Source organism: Puma concolor, chromosome A2 (genome assembly GCF_028749965.1).
Source record: "Puma concolor isolate L17-30 chromosome A2, mPumCon1.1.hap2, whole genome shotgun sequence".
Taxonomy (NCBI): Eukaryota; Metazoa; Chordata; class Mammalia; order Carnivora; family Felidae; genus Puma; species Puma concolor.
In genome coordinates, this window is record NC_141668.1 from 56029113 (window position 1) to 56053566 (window position 24454).

General features: G+C 40.3%; 1 protein-coding gene across 2 annotated transcripts in view; it reads right to left on the reverse strand.

The window, feature by feature from the left end:
- The window catches only part of DNAH11 (dynein axonemal heavy chain 11), a 352527-nt gene that overhangs the window by 282615 nt on the left and 45458 nt on the right, over nt 1-24454 (reverse strand). Inside the window, exons 9-14 of one of the 2 annotated variants that reach the window (XM_086694493.1) lie at nt 15242-15358; nt 8719-8856; nt 8285-8409; nt 7539-7734; nt 1312-1416; nt 545-937 (exon numbers count right to left, since the gene is read on the reverse strand). In XM_086694493.1, the coding sequence (XP_086550619.1) occupies nt 545-937; nt 1312-1416; nt 7539-7734; nt 8285-8409; nt 8719-8856; nt 15242-15358 (1074 nt within the window). The remainder of the gene's footprint in view (nt 1-544; nt 938-1311; nt 1417-7538; nt 7735-8284; nt 8410-8718; nt 8857-15241; nt 15359-24454) is intronic. The other variant, XM_086694494.1, reaches the window with a different exon arrangement.

Consider the following 24454-nt stretch of genomic DNA (forward strand, 5'->3'; position numbering starts at 1 on the left):
ACCAATTGACTTATTCTGTTTTTGTTATTGTCTCTATTTTCCAACTAGAATATAAGGTCCAACAGATAAGGGACTTTTTGTTTGGTTACTTTTATTTTTCTGCCTTGTTCTATTTTATTTTATTTTCTCTTAAATTGACAACTCTAGAATAGTTTTAAAAATTCAAATACTTGTTAAAAAAAAAAAAAAGAGTGACTACTATCACCACCCTTAGAAGGCTGAGAGGGTGGCAGGAGATGATGCAGACAAGACGGCTGACACAGGCACCCCACCAACAATGCTAGCTATGGACAGCTGCCACAAGAGCATGTAGCTATGACAAACACAAGGATCCCCTCTCTAGCCTTTGTGTTTCATGAAAGTATCTCACATTCCAATAGGCGAGCAAGACAAATTTCTCCATTTTAAATGCTTAACAAAACCACACATAAAGCTCTCTCAGCCCTAATAAAACAATCCTACATTATAAGGTTGTGTAGGTCTGCTGCCTTCTCAGCTAATTGAAAAGCTCTTCAATCTATTTCAAAACCTTAAAAGCAATTACCTCCACCAAGTTATGTATCTTGCAGCCATCTTCCTGAATTCGCTTGTACTTTTTAGAGAACAAATCACTCTTGTCCTCCAAGGTAAAGACAGCCTCCCTTCGGTGCTCCCTCCTGGGCAGAAGCGTACACTCGGCCCACGCCTTCATGGTTTGCTGGATCACTTTAACATTGCTCCGCGCACGCTCAACTCTGTGTGCCAATTCCGCCGTCGCTGTGTGCACCTTCTCGATGTATCCCCAGCAGTCATCCTGCCACGTCAGCGACGTCGCGGCTGCCTCTAGTTGCTCATCCACGGCCCTCAGCTCCTCTTCAACCAGAGGGTATTCCACTTCCAGAAGAGTCTGCTTCAGCTGATTATATCCTTGCACAAGAAGTTCAAGGTTTCCAATGTACTGAGCAAAGGAAATCCCCAAACAAAAAGGGCCAAATATGTTATAGCTATGTATCTTAAAGGCATCAAAGTACTATTGGTCTACATGTTAATAATTACAAATCAAGACACTTGTTCTTGTGTTCAGCGGTGCGTAGGTGGCTCGGTCGGCTGAGCATCTGACTCCTGATTTTGGCTCAGGTCATGATTCCAGGGTCATGGGATCAAGCTTTGCATTCGGGGCCCATGATGAATGTGGAGTCTATTTAAGATTCTCTTTCTCCCTCCACCCCTCTGCCCAGCTCACGCTCACTCTCCCTCTCTCAAAAAAATAAAAAAAGAAAAACACAAGTAAAAAAAATATTTCTGTTCAAAAAATACCCTAAAAACACTAACCTTTAAAATAGTGTTTCTCTTTTTGAAGATGGCTAAAGCTGAATCTGGTATGTTGGATTTCTTCAACATCAAAAGGTATTTCACTTCTCTCAATACAGCCACTAGCTTTTAAAAGAAAATCAAGGATCATTATGTATTTTAAGAAGAGCATTCTCTTTCAACACACATTAAAATCCCAACACTTAAAATTTCATCCAATGGTTACAATACTCTCAAACTGTCAAGGCTTAACTGACTGAGGCTGCTGTTTCACACGCTTTTTAAGCATACACGTAACAACCATACATTCCTTATGATGTGGAAATATAAATAATAAAGGTATCTATCACTGGTTATGGCCCACAGTCAGGGAAAGAATTTAAGCAAAAGACAGCAACATATGCACATGGACAGATGAAACTGAAGGCCCTAAACGGACCTCAATGTTTTCCCAGTACCTTCTTCCTGTTACAATGTTTGTTTTGAAAACATAAATGTGTTCCAATGTGATTGATACACTAGCAAAGTGAGGATACCACCTATTTTGTCTATGCTTATCTGCAATTTCATGAGGAAGAAACACCAGGTAAAAGTAAAAACCGCACCCAACTCAACTGGAAAGCTTAGAAATAGGCACGGAGCACCTGGGTGGCTCAGTTGGTTGAGTGTCTATTTCAGCTTGGGTTATGATCCCAGGATCATAGGAGTGAGCCGCATCCGCTCCCCAATGAGTGTGGAACCTGCTTGGAATTCTGTCTCTCTGCCCCTCATGCTCTCCAATAAAAATTTTAAAAATTAGGGGCGCCTGGATGGCTCAGTCAGTTAAGCACCCAACTTCGGCTCAGGTTATGACCTCACGACTTGGCTCGTGAGTTCAAGCCCTTGTCAGCCTCTGAGCCAATAGCTCAGAGCCTGGGGCCCACTTCAGATTCTGTGTCTCCCTCTCTCTCTGCCCCTCCCCTGCTCACACTCTTATTCTCTCACAAAAATAAATATTAAAAAAAACTTTTTAATTAAAAAAATCATTTAGAAATACACAAAATGCTCATATGCAAACAGCCACCAAGTACTTCAGTTCATTCACGCATGAGGAGCCACGCCCACTCACCTGCAGGGGTGGGAGGGGGGTACAACTTTCTGCCTGGTATCAGAGAACTCTCCTTCCATCACTTCACAGTAACACACAAACTGCAACCTTTCCAACACCTACTTCCATGAGCAAACTTCAGGTCTTTGTCAAGGGAAAGTCATATTTACTGTGGTAGCTACATATTATTTATTTAGCCATTTAAAATGTATAAAATAATGCTGTTTTCCCTACATTCCTTTTTTTTAAAATTTTTATTTAAATTCATTAACACACAGTGTGATATTAGTTTCAGGTGTACAATACAGTGATTCAACATTTCTGTGCAACACTCAGGGCTCATCACATTAAGTGCACTCCTTCATCCCCATCACCTACCTCACCCATGACTCCACCCACCTTCCCTCTGATAACCATCAGTTTGTTCTCTCTAGTTACGAGTCTGTTTCTTGGTTTGCCTCTTTGTTTTTTTCCCTCTTTTTTTTTTTTTAAATTGCATCCAAGTTGGTTAACATACAGTGTAATTCCAGAACAGAATTTACTGATTCGTCACTCATATATAACACCCAGTACTCATCCCAACAAGCGTCCTCCTTAATGTCCCTTACCCATTTAGCCTACCCCCCCACCCACCTTGCCTCTAGTAACTCTCAGTTTGTTCTCTGGATTTAAGACTCTCTTATGGTTTGTCTGTTTTTATATTATTTTTGCTTCCCTTCCTTTATGTTCATCTGTCTTGTATCTTAAATTTCACATATGAGTGAAGTCATATGATAGTTGTCTTTCTCTGACTTACTTCACTTAGCATAATACACTCTAGGTTCCATCCATGTTGTTGCAAATGGCAAAATTTCATCCTTTTTGATTACTGAGAAATATTACACACACACAATCTTCTTTATCTTCTTTATCCATTCATCAGTCGATGGACATTTGGGCTCTTTCCGGACTTAGGCTATTGTCAACAGCGCTGCTATAAAAACTGGGGTGCATATGCCCCTTCGAAACATCCCACCTGTAACCCTTGGATAAATACCTAGTAGTGCAATTAGTGGGTCATAGGGTAGTTCTATTTTTAATTTTTTGAGGAACCCCCAACTGTTCTCCAGAGTGGCTGTACCAGTTTGCATTCCCACCAGCAGTGCAAAAGAGATCCTCTTTCTCTGCATCCTCACCAACATCTATTGTTGCCTGAGTTGTTAATGTTAGCCATTCTGACAGGTGTGAGGTGGTATCTCATTGTGGTTTTGATTTGTATTTCTCTGATGATGAGTGATGTTGAGCATCTTTTCATGTGTCTGTTAGCCATCTGTATGTTTTCTTTGGAAAAGTGTCTTTTACCAATTTCTTCACTGAATTATTTTTGGGTGTTGAATTTAATCAGTTCTTTATAGATTTTGGATACTAACCCTTTATCTGATAGGTTATTTGCAGGTATCTTCTCCCATTCCATCAGCTGTCTTTTAGTTTTGCTGATAGTTTCCTTCACCGTGAAGAAGCTTTTTATCTTGATGAGGTCCCAATAGTTCATTTTTCTTCTGTTTCTTTGCCTATGGAGACATGTCTAGTAAGAAGTTGCTGTGGCCAGGGTCAAAGAATTTCTTGCCTGTTATCTTCTCTAAGATTTTAATAGCTTTCTAATATTTAGATCTTTCATCCATTTTGAGTTTATTTTTGCGTATGGTGTAAGAAAGTGGTCCAGGTTCATTCTCCTGCATGTCGCTGTCCAGTTTTCCCAGCACCACTTGCTGAAGAGACTGTCTTTATTCCATTGGATACTCTTTGCTGCTTTGTCAAAGATGAGTTGGCCATACCTTTGTGGGTTCATTTATGGCTTCTCTCTTCTGTTCAATTGATCTATGTGTCTGTTATGCCAGTACCATACTGTCTTGATGATTACAGCTTTGTAATACAGCTTAAAGACTGGAATTGTGATGCCTCCTGCTCTGGTTTTCTTTTTCAGGATTGCTTTGGCTATTTGGAGTCTTTTCTGGTTCCATACAAATTTGAGGATTATTTTTTCTAGCTCTGTGAAGAATGCTGGTGTTATTTTGATAGGTATTGCATTGAGTATGTAGAGTGCTTTGGACAGTATTGACATTTTAACAATATATGTTCTTCCTATCCAGGAACATGGAATGTTTTTCCTTTCTTTTTTTTTTTTTTTTTGGAAATCTTCAATTTCTTTTATTAACTTTCTATAGTTTTCAGTGTACAGATCTTACACCTCTCTGATTAGGTTTATTCCTAGGTATTATGGGTTTTGGTGCAATTGTAAACGGGATCGATTCCTTGATTTCTCTTTCTGCTACTTCATAACTCGTGTATAGAAATGCAACCAACTTCTAAACACTGATTTTATATCCTGTGACTGAATCCTGTGCTGAATTCATGGATCAGTTCTAGCAGTTTGGGGTGGAGTCTTTTGTTTTTCACATAGAGTATCATGTTGTCTTCAAAAAGTGCAAGTTTGACTTCCTCCTTGCTGACTTGGATGCCTTTTTTGTGTGTGTTGTCTGATTACTGAGGTTAGGACTTCCAACACTATGTTGAATAACAGTGGTGAGAGTGGAAATCCTTGTTTTCCTGACCTTAGGGGGAAAGCTCTATTTTTCCACATTGAGGATGATGTTAGCAGTGGGTTTTTCATATATGGCTTTTATGATCTTGAGGTACTACATTCCTGTTTCTTTAATGTATTGCTTACAGTTGTTTTAGGTTTATTTACTTATTTTGAAAGAACAAGTGAGGGAGGGACAGAGAGAGGCGGAGAAAGAACTTCAAGAAGGCTCCACACTATGCACAGAACCCTACATGGGGCTGGATCTCATTACCATGAGATCATGAACTGAGCTGATAACATCAGTCAGACACTTAATCATCCAAGCCACCCAAGCACCCCTTGCTTACAGCTTTTAAAGTATGACAGCCCTAACCCCATTTTCCCCATAAGCCCAGTACTTTTTACAGTGCAATCTTTCCTAGTGCAGTGATTTTTAGGAAGGCATATGTCATGTAGCAGAAATGACTACACCTCTGAATCACAGGCTCTGAGGAAAAGACTGCACAACACCTTTTTAAGGTAGACCAGTTGACTCCCTTAGATTGTTACACCACAGGTTAACTAGTAACATATAGTCTGTGTTTTTATCATCCCTTCAGGTATAAACACAGGAATTATCCCTGGAACTTCTCACGAATTTAGTTTCTGTAAGCTGGTTTTATGAAATTAGGGATGAAAGAAACCCTCAGTTCTCCAGGTCATGTATTTATACATGTATGTGCTAAGGTTTGTAAACATAACTAAGTGATGCTATTCTCTGTACTATTTCAGGGCAACAGATCAGAATTTGGGTGCAGATTATGACAATAAAATCCAGTGAGGCCCATTTCCTACCTAGGTATACAATACAACTGACATGAAAGGGAAATCACTAAAAAACAGTATATAATCTTCACTATCTAAAAAATTAGCCAAATTTTGACTAATTTTTTTGTAAAAGCAACTCACAAATAGATATTTTTATATGTTTGCCCTTTCCTGTAAAGCACATTCTTTTAGGTAAATAGAAAAGTTTAGGAGTGCCTCGATGGCTCAGTTGGGTAAATAGCCAAATCTTGATTTTGGCTCAGATCATGATCTTATGGTTCATGAAATGAAGCCCTGCATGGGACTCACACTGACAGCACAGAGCCTGCTTAGGATTCTCTCTCTCTCTCTCTCTCTCTCTCTCTCTCTCTCTGCCCCTCCCCCACTTGTACTCTCCCCCTATCTCTCTCTCTCAAAATACATAAACATTAAGAAAAAGCTTATTTTGTGTCTCCTGCCAAGCTCTCAAAGTTGGAAATAAGTTAAAATACATATATGCCTACATATATATCATTTAGCAAATATATGCACAGAGAGTACATTATATATAAATATAAGCAAACCATAGGTAATTTCTATTAAACTTTCTGTGTTTTCATTATTACATTCTTATCAATTACATAACATGTAATGAAGTTTTGAGAAAATAAACTTCCTCAGAGAATTTATGAAATTTCTTTTTGTTATGTGGTTTATCATAAAATAAAAATGATCTCTCTTCAATAAAGGTAAATTTCATCCTGGATACTACTTAGCTGTTCATTTTTTTTTAAATTTTTTTTAATCTTTATTTTTGAGAGAGAGAGAGAGAGAAAGAATGTGAGCAGGGGAGGGGCAGAGACAGAGGGAGACACAGAATCCGAAGCAGGCTCCAGGCTCCGAGCTGTCAGCACAAACCCTAGCCCGACGCTTGAACTCATGAACCGCGAGGTCATGACCTGAGCCAAAGTCGGACGCTCAACCAACTGAGCCACCCAGGCGCCCCTTATCTGTTCACACTATTTGGGGCATTTATATGTTGTTTTGTGTTTTTCTGAAAACTATTTTATAAGAATTACTAATTTAACATATTAGAGTTTATTGTCCCTTTGAAAGATATTATGACAAATCATTTACCATTATCCACCCAAAGGTTTAAAAAAGGTCTCTCATTCCATACATTTTGTCAACTCCCCAAACCTTAACTTCTGTGATAAAATTTTAGTGAACCAAAAGCAAATAAAATTCAAGCCAGAAAACTGATAAAGACTATAATTACATTCAATTGAGCTAACATTAGGTATTACCACACGTCAGACACTATGCTGGAATCAAAAAACACAAAGGTAAAATGGAATGGACCCCACTCTCAACTCATTATTCAGTGAAGGTAGAAGTGGCAATTACAAGGCAAAATAAACAGTAATTAATACAGCATTTGGGAAACCAATCTCTAAAACTACAACCTATTAGAAGTTGTTTTCAGGGGGCACCTGAGTGGCTCAGTTAGTTGAGCGTCTAAATTCAACTCACGTCATGATCTCGTGGTTCGTAGGTTTGAGCCTCGCTTCGGGCTGGCTGCTGTCAGAGTGAAGCCCAGTTCAGATCCTCTGTCCCCCTTTCTCTCTACCCCTCCCCCACTGGTGCTCTCTCTTCTCTCAAAAATAAGTTTTTTTTTTTTTAAGTTTTCAGTTATATTCCTAATGGCACGGACAGTCTCCCAAAATTAAATATAAATGGCTGGAAGCATCAGAGATTTACTTGTAATAAAAATGCTATCTATGAAACAACTTAAAAATATCAAACCCCTACCTTTGGGTCAAAGTTGACACTGAGAAGACCATTTATGGCACTGAATTTAACCAAGGGTTGATTCAAATTGAATTCACAGATTTCATCAACGTTACTTTTCCATTCATCATAGATAGAATTTTCAAATTGGTCTAGCAAAGTTGTCATTTCAGTATACTTCTGATAAACTAGGGCATCATCAGGACTTTCCAAGAATCTGTAGGAATACGATTTTTCTACATATTAGATTTCAGCTTGACTACTTGACAGTAAAATATAAAATAGAAAGTATGAAAAAATGTACTATAAAAACAGGAATAGAAACAATAAATGCCAAATAATGGTTATGAATTGTCTTTGCCTTAAAAGACAGTTATCAAATTAATGGAACTCCAAAGATGTAACTGAATGTCAACAGCAGAAAGTTCCCAATTCCTACAAAGAAGAGAGGCAGGTACAGAAAATCTGCAAAATAAAAGGAGTGCTAGTTACTGAAGAAAAGTAACAAAAAGCTACCAACGTATTGTCAGTGAAAACGAAAAGTGAAAAGAAATTATGCATGGACCTAAAGAGATGAAGTTTTAAGAGTCCCATTGAATGTATTTTAAAATCATGAGGATGAATCCTTCTCAACGAACTGAGCCAAGTAAGAGTCAAATGTAAGGGCAAAGACTCTGTAAGTGCTAAAATGAACAGCTCGCTGACCCCCATAAAAATTGCCTGTCTCATTAGGATGGTTTTACCGTGAAATAAGCCTAATAACTTACAAATACCGGAGAGATGCAAAATTGGACCAAAACGTTTGAAGTCGTTCAAGGACCTCTTTAGCCCATTTGATGTTGCCTGAGGTAAAAGGCATATTCCTGTGGAGAACTACATTTCCACGTTCAATCTGCAAATTGATATTTTGGTGAAGAGGAAGAAAGGAAATATGTAATCAGAGTGCATCCAACCTTGTAAGCAATTGTTCATTTTGGTAGTTTTACAGTACAAACACATAAAACGTATGTGTTAAGAACTTGAGTAGTAGGGTTATGGTCCTAAGCCAAGTTCATCTGCATAAAGAAACCAATTAAATAAAGGCATAAAAGGCTTAGGGCCCATATCTACTCTTTAGGTATCATTAAATCAAGTCCCAATTGATGGTCATTACCCACAAAAATGATGCTGTGGATGTGCTCAACTTCACCCCCCTACTTACCTGCTTCACGTGTTCATTATACAACTGCTTACACATATCCAACTCCACGTCAAACATGAGCACTAGTGTGCTATAATGTGGGCTGAAGATTTCCATGACAACCGGTTTCTCTAGAAAATTCCCAAATACGGTCAAAAGCTGTGAAAAATCAAAGTTACCAGGTTAAGAACTGTGGGTTTTTAATACAAATACTCCATTATTTCCCCCCATTAAACCTCCTATATGACTAGAGATAAAACAAAATTCTAGAACCCTAAGAGAATCCTAAAGTACCTCCAAATTGAAAACATTTGTCCAATAAAGCAAATACTAAATGTAAAGCAATTTCCCTGCCTCAGCAGAAAATGAGAGGAGTCAGAAATTAACTACTGCCTATCAGCAGTCTCTGCTCGCAGATAACACTACTTCCGCCTGCTGGGCACCGGGAAATGTTTTAGAAGAGACTGTGCAGATATGAAAAACAGAAGTAAAACGTGTGCCCTCTTTATTTGTTCTCCCCTCCTACACGTAGGCTCTTTCGATACAAGAATATCCATATGGAGGCCCTCCAGGTCACACCTTTAGTAATTCTGCCAGGGGCACCTGGGTGGCTCAGCCAGTTATGCGTCCAACTCTTATTTCAGCTCAGATCATGATCTCACGGTTTTGCGAGTTCGTGGCCCTAATCGTGCTGAGCTGGCAGTGCTGAGCCTGCTGGGGACTCCGTCTCCTCCCCACTCAAGCTGTTTCTGTTTCCGTCAAAATAAATACACTTCATGATAATAATAGTCATAGTAAATTATACCGAATGTACCAGTTACTGTGATTGTCCTGCGCATGGCAGCCATGTTGCCTGCCACACCACCCAGCGACCCCCGACACGGTGGCCTCGCGCCGTAGTGGTGACCTGCTCCCAGGGCAACTATCCCACAGGCAGACATCTCCTTTGACAGGAATGTCCTACCTCAAACTAATGCCTTGAACTCATCACATTCTCTTCTCCTCCGGAAAAGAATTGGGGCACAGCAGATTGAAGTCACCATGGCAAAATTAGGAGTGAACAAAAACTATCAGCAAGGGGAGGAAACCAATAGGGAGACAGAAGAAAAAGAAGTGGACTGGAACAGGATCACATCACCGGCAAGCAGGACAGTAAAGGTCCTTCAGCCCTCCTCGCTCAGTCCAGGCTCCCCACCCAAATCCAAACGAACTTTCACCACCAGTTTCCACAAGGCTTAGCTATCTGAGGAGCCTGACCTTGGATCTCCACTAGCCTCCTGCCTTGTCTTCTGCCCCACGTGGATCCTTCTGCATGCCGGCGTCATACAGCTTTCCTTGCAAGCAAAACGATGTAATTAAAATGCACACTGTCATATAAGATGTGTTTAAATAATGCTTGCGAGGTGCCACGTACTGTATTTTAAGGGCCTTACAATGCTGTTGTCACATCTTTCAGAGAAGAAAACGGAGTCGTGGAGAGGGAGTCATTTCCCCAAATTCTCACAGCTAGTGGCAGGGCTGCTGTTGGACACTGGGCAGTCTGGCACCAGGGCCGGGGCTTCCCGGTGCGGGCCCTAAACAACCAAGGGGTCATTTAAAATTATTTTGTCACTTGCTTACTCTGTGTGGGTTTCATCAAATGTCAGTTACTAGACCTGTTATATAGATATTTCTTTAAAAGAAGATACCTCCTCAAAGTCAGTAAACACCATCAAGATGGCAGAAAACCATACACCAATGTCCATGCCTTCTTAAGGTGTCCCTCAAAATTTATTTTCTTTACGGGCATCTGGGTGGCTCAGTGGGGAAACGTCCAACTTTGGCTCAGGTCATGATCTCACAGTGGGTGAGCTCGAGCCCCGCATCAGGCTCTGTGCTCACAGCTCAGAGCCTGGAGCCTGGTTCAGATTCTATGTCTCCCTCTCTCTCTGCTCCTCCCTCACTCATGCTCTGTCTCTGTCTGTCTCAAAAATAAACAAAACATTTTAAAAACTATTTTTGTTTTCTTTAAACAACAACTGTTGGTGAGGATGTGGAAAAAAAAAAAAGCAATGCTGATGCACCATTGGTGGGAATGCAAACTGGTGCAGCCACTGTGGAAAACAGTATGGAGGTTCCTCACAAAATTAAAAATAGAATTACCATATGATCCAGTAATTGCACTACTGGGTATTTACCCAAATACAAATCACTAATTTGAAAAGATATATACACCGCTATGTGACTGTAGCATTATTTACAAAAGCAAAATATGGAAGCAACCCAAGTGCCTATCAATAAATGAATGGGTAGAAAAGACATGGTATATGTACAATAGAATATAAGGCATAAAAAAAGAATAAAATCTTGCCACTTGTAACAGGATAGATGGATCTAGAGGGCATAATGCTAAGTGAGAGAAATCACTCAGAAGAAGACAAATAACCTATGATATCATGTAGGTGAAATTTAACGACGAAAAAAAAGACAAGAGAAGAAGACTCAAAAACAGAGAACTGGTGGTCAGCAGAGGGGATGTGGGATGGATGATGGATGAAACAGGTGAGGGGTGTTAAGAGAACACATAGGATGAACATTAAGTAATGTACACGATTGGGGTTTTTAATTGTTTTCTTGGATTGTTTGAGAGAGAGAAAGGGTGTGAGCAAGGCTGAGTGGGAGAGGGGCAGACATAGAGGGAGAATCTCAAGCAGGCTCCTGCCCAGTGCAGAGCCCGACTCAGGGCTCACTCTCACAACCAGGAGATCATGACCTGAGCGAAATCAAGAACTGGATGCTTAACCAATGGAGCTGAAGTAATGTAATGTACAGAAATGTTGAATCACTGTATTGTACACCTGAAACTAATTTATCACTGTATGTTAATTACACTGGAATTAAAGCAAAATAATGGGGGGAAAAACCTGTTCTTTAAAAACAGCTTTCCTGTTAACATTTTCTAAATATTTACATAAACCACATTCCCTGGGGGAAAAACAGCAACAACAACAACAAAAACAAATTGTACAAAGTAAAAGGTAGATTTAACTGTATCTTAGAGGTCAGTTTAGATACATTAGGCTTTTTTTTCCTCTGGTAATATCAATTATAAGTACTACAGAAACTGCTAAACATTTTTAAACCTGCTTGGTTAGCAGCTACCTAGCAAAATGCAAATAAACTTTCTCCTTACAACCACTATTTTGTTGACTTTGGATTTTGTATTAACATTCAGAAGCAAACACTAACTGAGATTGAACAAAGAAGCGCAATCCTCCGACAGCAGGGAAATGCATTGATTTCCCAACATGCTCTTTCAAACACTTACTGTACTGACCACAAGTGAAATACCAGAAGCTTCCTGACCACATCTCATCTTGTCTACCTGATATGTTTAGTGAGACGTGACTCCAAGTGTAACAGAGAAAAGACACAGAGGCTATGGGGAGGCTGGAGAGCCAGGAAATGGTAAGAAGTCTTAACCCTTTAGGCAGGTGCACATGACCAAGTAGCTAAAAATTACCCTCTGGGATGAGAACTGTGGTCCCTGGCACCTCTTGCTTCCTTGTCATGATGGCACTGAGAGCTATTCTGTAAAGAGTATAAAAAACACTTCCCTTCCTATCAACCTCAAACGATTAAACATGGACTCCCACTACATGTTTTGTCTCTAAATATCCCATTTGAGATCTTTAAGATCCACTGTAATTTTCTAATTCCCACTTTCACTACGTAACATGGCTTTTCCTAAGGCTATTGCCACCATTCAAGTACTAGCTATTTATGTTTTTTTCCTAGCTTTTCCTCTTTCCACAATTTTTTTAATCTCTTGCCACCTGAACCATTACACATGTCACACTTTTATCGCTTCCACTTTCACTGTCTGAGGACTCCTCTAGACACTTTAACTCACACACTTCAGTCTAGCTTCACGCAGACACACTACATTTCAGAGAAACATCCCTTCGCGTTTGGCTTTGTTTTGTTTTTTATTGAGTGTCGACACTTGGAGGCTTTGAACTACAGTTTCACATTAGAGGAGAACAGTGTTTGGGCCCAGTGCCCTTCCTGGTCACGTCTTTGCCAAGGGCAGGCATGAATTGTGGTCTTGGGAAAAGCGTTTGCAAATATTTATTCCCTGGGACCCAACAGCCAACGGTCACAGTTTATCATCCTGTATCAGTGGCAGAGATCGTTTTTTCCTCAATACGCAATTCTGTAAGTTTTGTCCCCTGCCACTTTTCTCCCTGCAGTCACCCTCACCAGGGTGTCATTCCATTACTGACGACCAGTCTACCCAACCCCAAGCAGTTATGAAGTGTTCGCTTCATAAGACACTGAAGGAAGGGATCTAAATATAACAAAAAACCTACGATGATGTCCCACCCCTGCAGAGCTACCAGGCAGGAGCTCATGTTATACGTTTCCACAGACAAGGTACAAATATGGGGAAAGTTAAAGAAAAAAATACATGACAAAAAGACAAAGTTGTTTAGAAAAAGGGAAGGGGCACACACGAGAAGAGAATCCGTATCAACTGTTGTGCTAAGAGAAGAGAGACTTGAATTAGAAGAGGTAGCAGGGGCGCCCGGGTGACTCAGGTGGTTAAGCATCCAACTTTGGCTCGGGTCCTGATCTTTCGGTTTGCGAGTCCAAGCCCTGCATGAGGCTCTCTGTCGGGCGAGAGCCCGCTTCAGATCCTCTGTGCCTCTCTCTCTCTCTGCCCTTTCTCCAGTTGCACTCTCTTTCTCTCTCAAAAATAAACAAACACTATTTTTAAAATGTTTATGTATTTACTTTTGACAGAAAGGGAGCACATGCACAAGTCAGGGGGAGAGAGAGGGGGAGGCACAGGATGCCAAGCAGGCTCCAGACTCCGAGAGGTGAGCGCAGAGCCCGACGTGGGGCTAGAACTCCCAAACTGTGAGATCATGACCCGAGTTGAAGTCATACCAACTGAGCCACCCCGATGACCCATTTTAGGTTTTTTTCCTATGTTTATTTATTTATTTTTGAGAGAAAGCAGGAAGGAGCAGGGAAGGGGCAGACCAAGAGGGAGAGAGAGAATATCAAACAGGTTCTGCGCTCTCAGCACAGAGCAAGACATGGGGCTTGAACTCACTAACTGTGAGATCATGACCTGAGCCAAAGCCGGACACTTAACTGACTGAGCCACCCAGGCACCCCAACATTAAAAAAAAAAGGCTTTAACAACAACAACAACAACAACAACAATAACAACAACAGGTAGGAGCCTCTGTAAAGAGAACCATCTACATTCTTTCCTCTAGTTATTTATAAAAGCATGAAAAACAAAGTAGCTCCAGTAACAGAGAGTATGATACATTACTAGGTACCCATTACAAAAACAGTATTGAATTCTGCTATAAAAGAAAATATTTATGATTGATTGCTAAGTGAAAAAGGTTGCCGAGGGCCAGCCTATGATGTCACTTTTGTCAAAGAGATACACGTATGCATTTCTAGCCAAATAAAAAGTAGTGGTGGTATTAAATAGTAATTTCTGAGAGATGGGATCACAGGCAGCTTAATTCTACAATAACAGGCTATATATTTTGGGCAACAGCATCTCCATTTCATCTCCCAGCTCTTACAAAATGAACAACTATTTGATCCTTGTCAATTCTCCATGTTAAAATGCTTTCCCAGGCCAAGACAATTCCACCTTCACCACCAACTGACTGATCATGTGAATCTGAAGGTCAAAATTGGACAGTATCTTACATGAAGTCTGTGTCCATTCTCTTGTTTTGCACTGCCATTTTCAATGAATTGTGCCCAAGATTCCCTAGGCGTATTTCTCCTGAAACAGAAGCCTCAGTTCCTCTTGTGGGATGTCATCTGAATTTACGTGTCACTTACAGTTCTTTTCTTTGACAAGCAAGTTTCATATATGTCCCTCTTCCTCATCTCATAAGCTGTCCTTTTGGGAGGTCTGCGACGATGCATTTCTTTTATGTAACTCAGAATACATACATAGCACACTGCATTTCGTCAGTTCTCTGTCCAACATTTTTTTGCATCTTAACATCTGAAAGTGGACTATGGTATATAATCGATGGGACCATAATTTTTTGGCACCACTTTCCTTTCTTTATACACAAAATAATGGTGTGTTTGAAAACCTATGATGTCTTATACCTCATGAAACATAGTACCCACAATGCTATTTGTTTCAGTCAGAGTAATGAAGTGGCCAGGTAAACCCAACACATGTAAACAACGGTAAAGAAAAAAATCTAAGATTAAGAGGTATTTCCCACTTTTCATGGAGGCTTAATTTTCAATCAGGATTTCATCGGCCATGCCAACCTCACTCTAAAGGTAACAAGAGCTACAACACTGCATCTGAGAAAAGATCAATGCCCCAAAGTCCTGACAATGACCTTGTCCAGAGTGCACATCATTCATCAGAGCAGTACGTAAAATTTAATTCAGGGAGGTGAATGCAAACAGCATGTGACTGGTTAACAGTCTACCTGGATCCGAAAGGAATGTATTCACTAGGAAAATATTTTTTAATGATAGCTTCTTCAGAACTAACCTTGAATGCAGCTTCTAAACCACTGCAGTTAAAGAAACCTTCACAAAGAATTGTCCCAAGCCTTCGGTCAAATTCCAAAGTTTTGGACTTAAACACAACATAGTCACTTTCAAATTCCTGTAAAATTCAAAGGCAAATAGTTTATGAGAAAGTATCCAACAGTGAAAATAGTGATCACCGAAGCATGACCTGCCTCCCTCCCTCTCCCTCCCTGTGACACCCTTCCCCCCTCCCCTTCTCTCCCCTCCTCCTTCTCCCCATCTCTCTGAATGTTTCATAGCAGGATTCCAGGGAAGAACAAGAAAGAACTTATCTAACTGTTCAAAACGGGAGCCTTATGGGAACACTGAGCATTTAGCACTGCCAGCCTGCGTTTCCACTGGCCTTTTCACCGGTGCAGACCTCGACATCAGCATTTGGACCCACGGTCTGTTGTCCTCCTCCCAATCCATTTTTTTTTTTTAATCAGTGATGAAGCAAAGCTTTTCCAAAAATAAAAAAGAACCCATCTTCATTGTAATTTCAGTACACCTATAAGTTTAAAGAGGATGGTTTCTCATGGAGCAGAAAACCTACCCAGAAACACTATTTCTTCAGGCGAGAACAAAAATCACAGGTCTGTAAGAAAGCATCACTAGTGATACGGATGAAACACAATGCTCTTCCATTTTCCCTGTGTGTTAATATGCAGTTAACAACCCCCAGTTTCCTCCTAATAATAACCACCCACTCCCGTGATTTGAAAGAATGAAATCGTGAAAGAATAACTATCATCTGCATGGCACAGCAATTCACGGTCTTCACCGAAGAAGTTCCAGAAATTCACTAACACTTTGGGCTTTCCAGTCATGCTGCCCCTAGACCGTGTACCACCCATTCAACATCACGGAGTCCTCTGTTACCTCTATAAACAAAGCCTCATCTATTAATAACAGCAGTAATACTGATGGCTAACATTCAGTTTTCTGTTCTGAATGCTTTCCAATATTAACTCAACTTGCACAAACACCACATGATGTAGGTGATATTGTTTCCGCCTTATACGGGACAAAACAAACTCAGGGAAGTTAAATAACCTGCCCATAGTCACAGCAGAACCAGAGCGTAAATCGTGGCAACCTGACTCCAGAGCCCACATTCCAATCACAACGTTTGTAGGTTTCTACGAAGGAACACCCCCTGTGCTGACCCTTTAACACACCCTGACAACAGAGTGCAATGGCAACGTTCTAGGGCTCTGTGTGTCATATATCACAATGTTATATTTAGCATCTAGAGGAAGTCTCTAGGTCTGAACAAGAGATAGTCTCTTCATTCAAGATCAATGACTTTTAAAAGTAAACACAACTTCCCAACAAGTCTCAACAAGCCTAACTTATCCCTCTTCTCAGTACAACAACAAGAAGCTTACAATTTCAGATGCTCAAGTGTTAAACAGTTAGTAGTTATTAGCTCAAGGAGGGGAAAATGCGAATCTCGATCCCAACTCTCTCTCTCTCTCTCTCTCCCAAACTCTTTTACTCATTCAACCCAAATTCAGACGGTCAACGGCACCTCTCCCCATGAAAGTCTCACAGATAATTCAAAGTCATCTTGCACAAATGTGAATTCATCATTTTCTCTAAAAAGCAGCTCTTTTTAGACACCCGAACAGAAATTTGGGCCACCTCCTTTGCCCCCTTCTCTCTTGGTCAAGAGCTATCAATCTCTTCTCGTGAGTACGCCGACTACGCTCCCTCTCTCCAGGCATCACTCTGGTCCAGATCACCACTACCATTCAGCTGGATTTCTGCTAAACACTTTCTTTGCCTCCGTTATTGTCTCTATGAATAATTCCTCAAACTGCCATCTAAATAAACTTCCTAAAAAAAGAAATATTATGATGTCACTATTCATAATCCTCCAATTCATAATCCTTATTTTTTAAGATAAAGTCTCAAAAGTCTTACCACACTCTATAAAACCCTATGTGATCTCGACCCCCTTTCACACTAGGAACCAGCCCCACCTGCCTGGTCATACCCATCCTCACTCTCTGAAGGATTCAATTTTCCACTAATCCCTTCCTTTTTACCCACTCATTACCTGCCTAATGTGTATTTATTTTTCAGTTCTATTTATCTTTCAGGTACTTTCTCAGTTTCCTCTCACTTCCTTTGGCAAAGGGGCCCTTCCCAAACATTCTCCTAGCGCTCTGTATTTTTCAAATCCTAGCACTGAGCCCACTGGATTATTGCCTACCTGTATTCTCCCCTGGAGTCAAAACTCTGGGAGTATAATGAACAGGTTTAGTAGTCAGAGTCACGGTCCCCATACTTAATGGGGTTCTTGGCACACACGTGTTTCTCAATAAATACTTATTAAAGCATTAACAATATGCTGGAATTACTCAAGGATCATTATAAACTTTTTTTTTCCACCTTGGCAACTGCAAAACTGCCCTTATTGGTGACATGAGAAATTACTGAAGTTTTAGCTAGAGAAATGCCCTGATTTGACTTAACTCCTAAAAGGTACTCGTGCTACTGAGTGAAAAATAGACCCTAATGGAGCCAAGACAGGGGCTAAGCAGTTTCGGGGCAAAGGCAGTAATTCAGGTCAGAGATGAGATGTGGGTATAATCTCAGGGTATGTCTGGCAGAACCTGCTGTTTATCATGGGTAAACGAGCAAGACCGTGAATGACTCCAAAGCCGTGCGTCACATGTGCCATCTAATGAGATGGAGACAAGGAAGAGTAGGTTGGAGTACAGGTAAAGGAGAGGTTCAGTTTTGCAAGTTTATATTGAGATGTCTATCAAATATTTCAGCTCAGATGTTGAGTGGGCAGTTGAACATATGCTACGTGTTTGGGATTTAGAAAGACCCTTAACCATTACGTATAATGTGCGACAGGCTTTTGGAACATGTTCTTTATGCAAATTCAAGAGGTTACTCTGTTTCTATTCTGAGAGTTTTCATCAGAAAAGGACACTGAATTTGGTAAAATGATTTTCATGCATCATTTAACATAATCATTCTTGTCTTCTTTAAAACTGTTAATATGTGGATTTTCAAATATTAAACCAGCTTTGCATCCCTAAAATAAACCTCACTTGCACATGGTATAGGTCCTTCTTCTGTGTTGCCAAATTCTGCTTACTAATACTTTGCTAAGGATTTTTAGCTCTAGATTTATGAGGGAAAATAGTTTGTACTTTTTTTTTTTTTTTTTTTTAATTATCTGCTCTGGTCTGGAAATCAGGATAATAACTACTAGCTTCATAAAACAAATTAGGAAGTGTTCCCTCCTCTCGTATTTCTGTAAGAAACTGTGTAGAACTAATATTAATTCCTAAATATTTGGAAATAACTGAAGAGTTCTCCAGTGAAACAGTCCGGGCCTGGATATTTCCTTTGGGGAAGTTTTTTTTTTTTTTTTTTAAGTTTATTTATGTATTTTCAGACAGAGACAGAAGGAGAGAGGAGCAGACAGTGAGGGAGAGAGGAGCAGACAGTGAGGGAGAGAATCTCAAGCAGGCTCTGTATTACCAGCGCAGAGTCTGATATGGGGCTCAAACTCACGAAACTCTAAGATCATGAGCTGAGCCAAAACCAAGAGTTGGATGCTTAACCGACTGAGCCACCCAGGAACCCCCCTTTTGGGAGGTTTTTAAATCACAAATCCAATTTTCTTAATAGTTATATTATTCAAATTTTCTATTCATCACATGGAAAAAAATGTCAACCACATGTGGTGATGGATGTTAACTAAACCTACTGTGATCATCGTTTCTCAATCTATGCTCATGTCAAACTCATGTTGCACAACTAAAACTAATTAATCAATGTTATACATCAAATGTATCTCACTTTAAAATTTGTTTCTGGGGCACCTGGGTGGCCCAGGTGCTTAAGCATCCAACTTCAGCTCAGGTCATGATCTTGTGGTTCTTGAGTTAGAACCCCACATCAGGCTCCCTGCTGTCAGTACAGAGCCCATTTCTCATCCTCTGCCCTCCCTTCTCTGCCATTCTCCCACTCGCACACTCGCTCTCAAAAATAAACATTAAAAAAAAATTTTAATGGCACAAAAACAGACACTCAGATCAATAGGACAGAATAGAGAGCCCAGAAATGGACCCACAAACATATGGCCAACTCATCTTTGACAAAGCAGGAAAGAATATCCAATGGAATAAAGACAGTCTCCTCAGCAAGTGGTGCTGGGAAAATTGGACAGCGACATGCAGAAGAATGAACCTGGACCACTTTCTTACACCATACACAAAAATAAACTCAAAATGGATGAAAGTCCTAAATGTAAGACAGGAAACCATCAAAACCCTTGAGAAGAAAGCAGGCAAAAACCTCTCTGATCATGGCTGCAGCAACTTCTTACTCAACAGGTCTCTGGGGGCAAGGGAAACAAAAGAAAAAATGAACTACTGGGACCTCATCAAAATAAGAAGCTTCTGCAAAGTGAAGGAAACAATCAGCAAAACGAAAAGTCAACCGATTGAATGGGAGAAGATATTTGCAAATGACATATCAAATAAAGGCTTAGTATCCAAAATCTAGGAAGAACTTACCAAATTCAGCACCCAAAAAACAAATAATCCAGTGAAGAAATGGGCAAAAGACAGGAAAAGACATTTCTCCAAAGAAGACGTCCAGATGGCCGACACATAAAAAATGCTCAACATCATTCATCAGGGAAATACAAATCAAAACCACAATGAGATACCACCTTACACCTGTCAGAATGGCTCACATTAACAACTCAGGCAACGAAAGATGTTGGCGAAGATGTGGAGAAAGAGTATCTTTTTTGCATTGCTGGTGGGAATGCAAGCTGGTGCAGCCACTCTGGAGAACAGTATGGAGGTTCTTCAAAAAACTAAAAATAGAACTACCCTATGACCCAGCAATTGCACTAGGTATTTATTCAAGGGATACAGGTGTGCTGTTTCGAAGGGACACATGCACCCCCATGTTTATAGCAGCACTATCAACAATAGCCAAAGTATGGAAAGAGCCCATCGATGTCCATCGACGGATGAATGGATAAAGAAGATGTGGTGTGTGTGTGTGTGTATGTATATATATATATATATATATACATACACACACACACAATGGAGTATTACTCGGCAATCAAAAAGAATGAAATCTTGCCATTTGCAGCTATGTGGATGGAACTGGAGGGTATTATGCTGAGTGAAATTAGAGAAAAACAAATGTCATATGACTTCACTCATATGAGGACTTTAAGACACAGAACAGATGAACATAAGGGAAGGGAAGCAAAAATAATATAAAAACAGGGAGGGAAAAAAAACATAAGAAACTCTAAAATATGGAGAACAGAGGGTGACAAGAGGGTTGTGGGAGGGCGGATGGGCTAACTGGGCAAGGGGCATTAAGGAATCTATTCCTGAAATCATTGTTGCACTATATGCTAACTCATTTGGATGTAAATTTAAAAAATAAAATAAAAATTTTAATTTATCTATTTCTCATTGGATGAGCTGTGATAGTTCTGGTATTTGAGGAATCGGTCCATTTCTTCTGGGTGTCAAATTGATGTGTGCAGAGGTTGTTTTTTGTTGCAATATTCCCTATTATTCTTTTGATGTCTGCAGAGAATGTAGTGGTAGCCCATTTTATCCCTGATACTGGTAATTTGCTTTTTCACTTTCTCTTTTCAAAGAATTAACTCTTAGTTTCATTGATTTTTCTCTATTTTTTAAATTTCATAGATCCGTTCTCTTTACTGTTTCCTTCTTTCTAGTTGCTTTGTATCTACTTTGCTCTTTTTTCTAGGTTTTTTGTTTGTTTTTTTCCTCTAGGCTCTTAAAGTGAAAACCTCGACTACTGTTTTGAGACTTTTTTAATCTATACATTCTGAGTGCTATCACTGTCTCTCTCAGAACTGCTTTGGCTGTTCCCACAAATTTTGATAGGTTCCATTTTCAGTTTCATTAAGTTCTCTATATTTTATTTCCCTTGACACTGTTCTTTGATACATGGAATATTTAAAGATGTGCTTCTCAGTTTCCAATGTTGAAATTTTCCTGTAAGGGGCGCCTGGGTGGCTCAATCGGTTAAGAGTCTGACTCTTGGTTTCGGCTCAGGTCATGATCTCACAGTGTGTGAGTTCGAGCCCCGCGTCAGGCTCCGTCCTGACAGCACAGAGTCTGCTTGGGATTCTCTCTCTCTCCCTCTCTCTGCCCCTCCCCCACTCACTCTGTCTCTCTCAAAAATAAACTTAAAAAAAATTAAAAAAAAAAAAGAAAATTTCCTGGTATGTTTACATTATTGATTTCTTTTTGATGCCATTGTCAACAAAGAACATATTCTGTACAATTTCAATCTCGTACATTTGTTAAGGTTGTCTTATGGCCTAGATATGGCATATCCTGGTATATGTTTCCTGAGCACTTAAAAAGAATGTGAATTCTGCTTTTGTTGCACAGAGTGTCTTATAAACATAGATTAGATCCTCCTGGTTGATGTTAGTGAGTTCTTCCACATCCTCGCTCATTTCTGATTCACTTGTTCTTTCAATTTCTCAGAAGGGGCCAATGAGGTCTCCAACTTGGAATGTGAATTTGTCTCTTTTTCTTTTCGGTTCTATCAGTTTTCAACCATATATTTTGCTGCTGTCTTCTTTGGCGCATACACATTTAGGATTGCTATGTCTTCTTGGTGGACTGACCCTTTTATCAAGGGTCTACAAATCTACAATATAATTTTAATCTACAAATTTGATTATATTTGAAGCAAATTTCTGAAATAAAGCATACAGTAGGGTCATATTTTTTAGTACACTCTGGCAAGCTCTTTGTATTGGTGTATTTAGATCATTTACATTTAAGGTAATTATTGCTACATTAAGGCTTAACTGTCAATTTTTTTTGTTTCTTTTCACTTGTTTTCCTCCATTTCTTACTGTCTTCAGCTCTAATTATTTGAATTTTTTTTAGAATTACATTTGATGTAAATATAGTGTTTCAAATGTAACTCTCTGTATTGTTCTAGATTTTATATCTAGATACATTTATAAATTATTACATTATGTGTCCATCAGTTATCACTGTCTAATGTCATCGTCTTTCACCAGTTAAAGTATGAAATCTTACCTTCCAGGGGCGCCTGGGTAGCTCAGTAGGTGAAGTGTCTGACCTCGATTCAGGTCATGATCTCACAGTTTGTGAGTTCAAGATCTGTGTCAGGCTCTGTGCTGACAGCTCAGAGCATGGAGCCCGCTTCACATCCTGCATGTCTCCCTTGCTCTCTGCCTCTCACCTACTCCTGCTCTTTCTCCAAAATAAATATTAAAAAAAAATTTTTTTTTTAATCTTACCTCCCACAACCAATGAGTCAAGGAAGAAATCACAAAGGAAATCAAGGCTATTTTGAGATGAGTTCTAAGACGATGGCAGAGTAAGAGTAACCTGAGCTCACTTCCTCCCATGACACACATTTAATGTAAGTCCTTCGGAAAATGATCTAAAGATTAGCAGAACAGATCATCCACAGCTAAAGACAAAGAAGAAGACACATTGAGAAGGGAAAAGGGGGGAGAGATGCAGTTGAGCACCAAACCCCCAGGGGAGGGACCCCCAAGTGGGAGGGATGTCACAGGTGTGAAGGTCCTCCCTGAGGAATGTTATCAAGCCACACATTAAGCACCCCAGGCCATGGGGATCTGTACCTAAAGACCTGCTCCTACAACACTTGGCTTTGAGAAGGGCTGCACTCCAGGAGAGGCAGAGGATTACAGGAAACTGAGACTGTTCTTAAAGGACCAGCACACTGTACCACTATGCCCAAGGCCTAGCACAGAGCAGCAGTTGGTCAAGCCACCTGGGTTATAAGTGAAGGAAATCTACTGACTTAATTTTAAGACGTGTGCTGAAGGGGAAGGGATCTACAAGAGCTTTCTCAGAGAAAGAAAGTGCTGGTGGGTGCCATTTTTCTTGCCCTCCTTCAATCTAGCTGGCTGGATGCTTGCCAGAGCTGGTTCTGAAACTCTCCATCTGTAGTGCTAGCACTCACTGTTGACCCCAGAATTCCCCTGCAGACCCACCCTGCCAAGTGGCTCCCGTCCCCGACACACCTGGCAGTCCTGGCCAGGACTGGCACCACACGCCCCCTCCAAAGAGGCTCCTGGGGGTGGAGGGGACATGCCCACACAAGCCTACCCTGATCTCTCAGCCAGCTATGCCAGAAGCCAGTCCTACCCACCAGCCAGCCTGTAGCAGCTATAGCCAGGCCTCTCAGCTGGGCATACCAGGGGCCAGCCCTTCCCACCAGTACACTCCCAGTAGTCACAGCCAGAGGCTGCAGACAGATGGGCTGGGGGGCAGCAGCACTCACCAGCACAACTACAGCAGATGCAGCCCAGGCACAACAGGAGGGTGTATACCGCCCACACAGGGGACACCACCAGATCACCTGGTGCTGGGCACTAGGGGGCACTGTACTACTAGGCTCACAGAATGCCTTCTAAATAACACAACCTTCAAGACCAGGAAACACAGCTGGCCTACATAATACATAGAAATAAACAGAGTTAGAAAAAAATGAGGTGACAGAGGCATATGTTCCAAACAAAAGAACAAGATACAATCTCAAAAAACAACTAAGTGAAATGGAGATAAGCAATCTATCTGATAAAGAGTTCAAAGTAATGATGCTCACTAAACTTGAGAAGAGTGGATGAAATCAGTGAGAACTACAACAAAGAAAGAAAATACAACCTATCAGAACTAAAGAATACAATAAAGGAAAAATACAATAAAGGAATCAGCAGATTAGAGAATGCAGAAGAATGAATCAACCATCTGGGAGACAGTGTACGGAAATGGACTCAAGCTGAAGAGCAAAAAGAAAAATGAGCATATAGTAAGGTACTTCTAAGACAACATCAAGCATAACAACATTCACCTTATAGGTGTCTCAGGAGAAAGAAAGAAAAAGAAAGAAAGAAAGAAAGAAAGAAAGAAAGAAAGAAAGAAAGAAAGAAAGGAAGGAAGGAAGGAAGGAAGGAAGGAAGGAAGGAAAAGGGAGAGAGAGAAGGAAGGAAGGAAGGAAGGAAGGAAGGAAGGAAGGAAGGAAGGAAAGAAAGAAAGAAAGAAAGAAAGAAAGAAAGAAAAGAAAGAAAGGAAAGAAAGAAAGGAAAGAAAGAAAGAAAGAAAGAAAGAAAGAAAGAAAGAAAAGAAAGAAA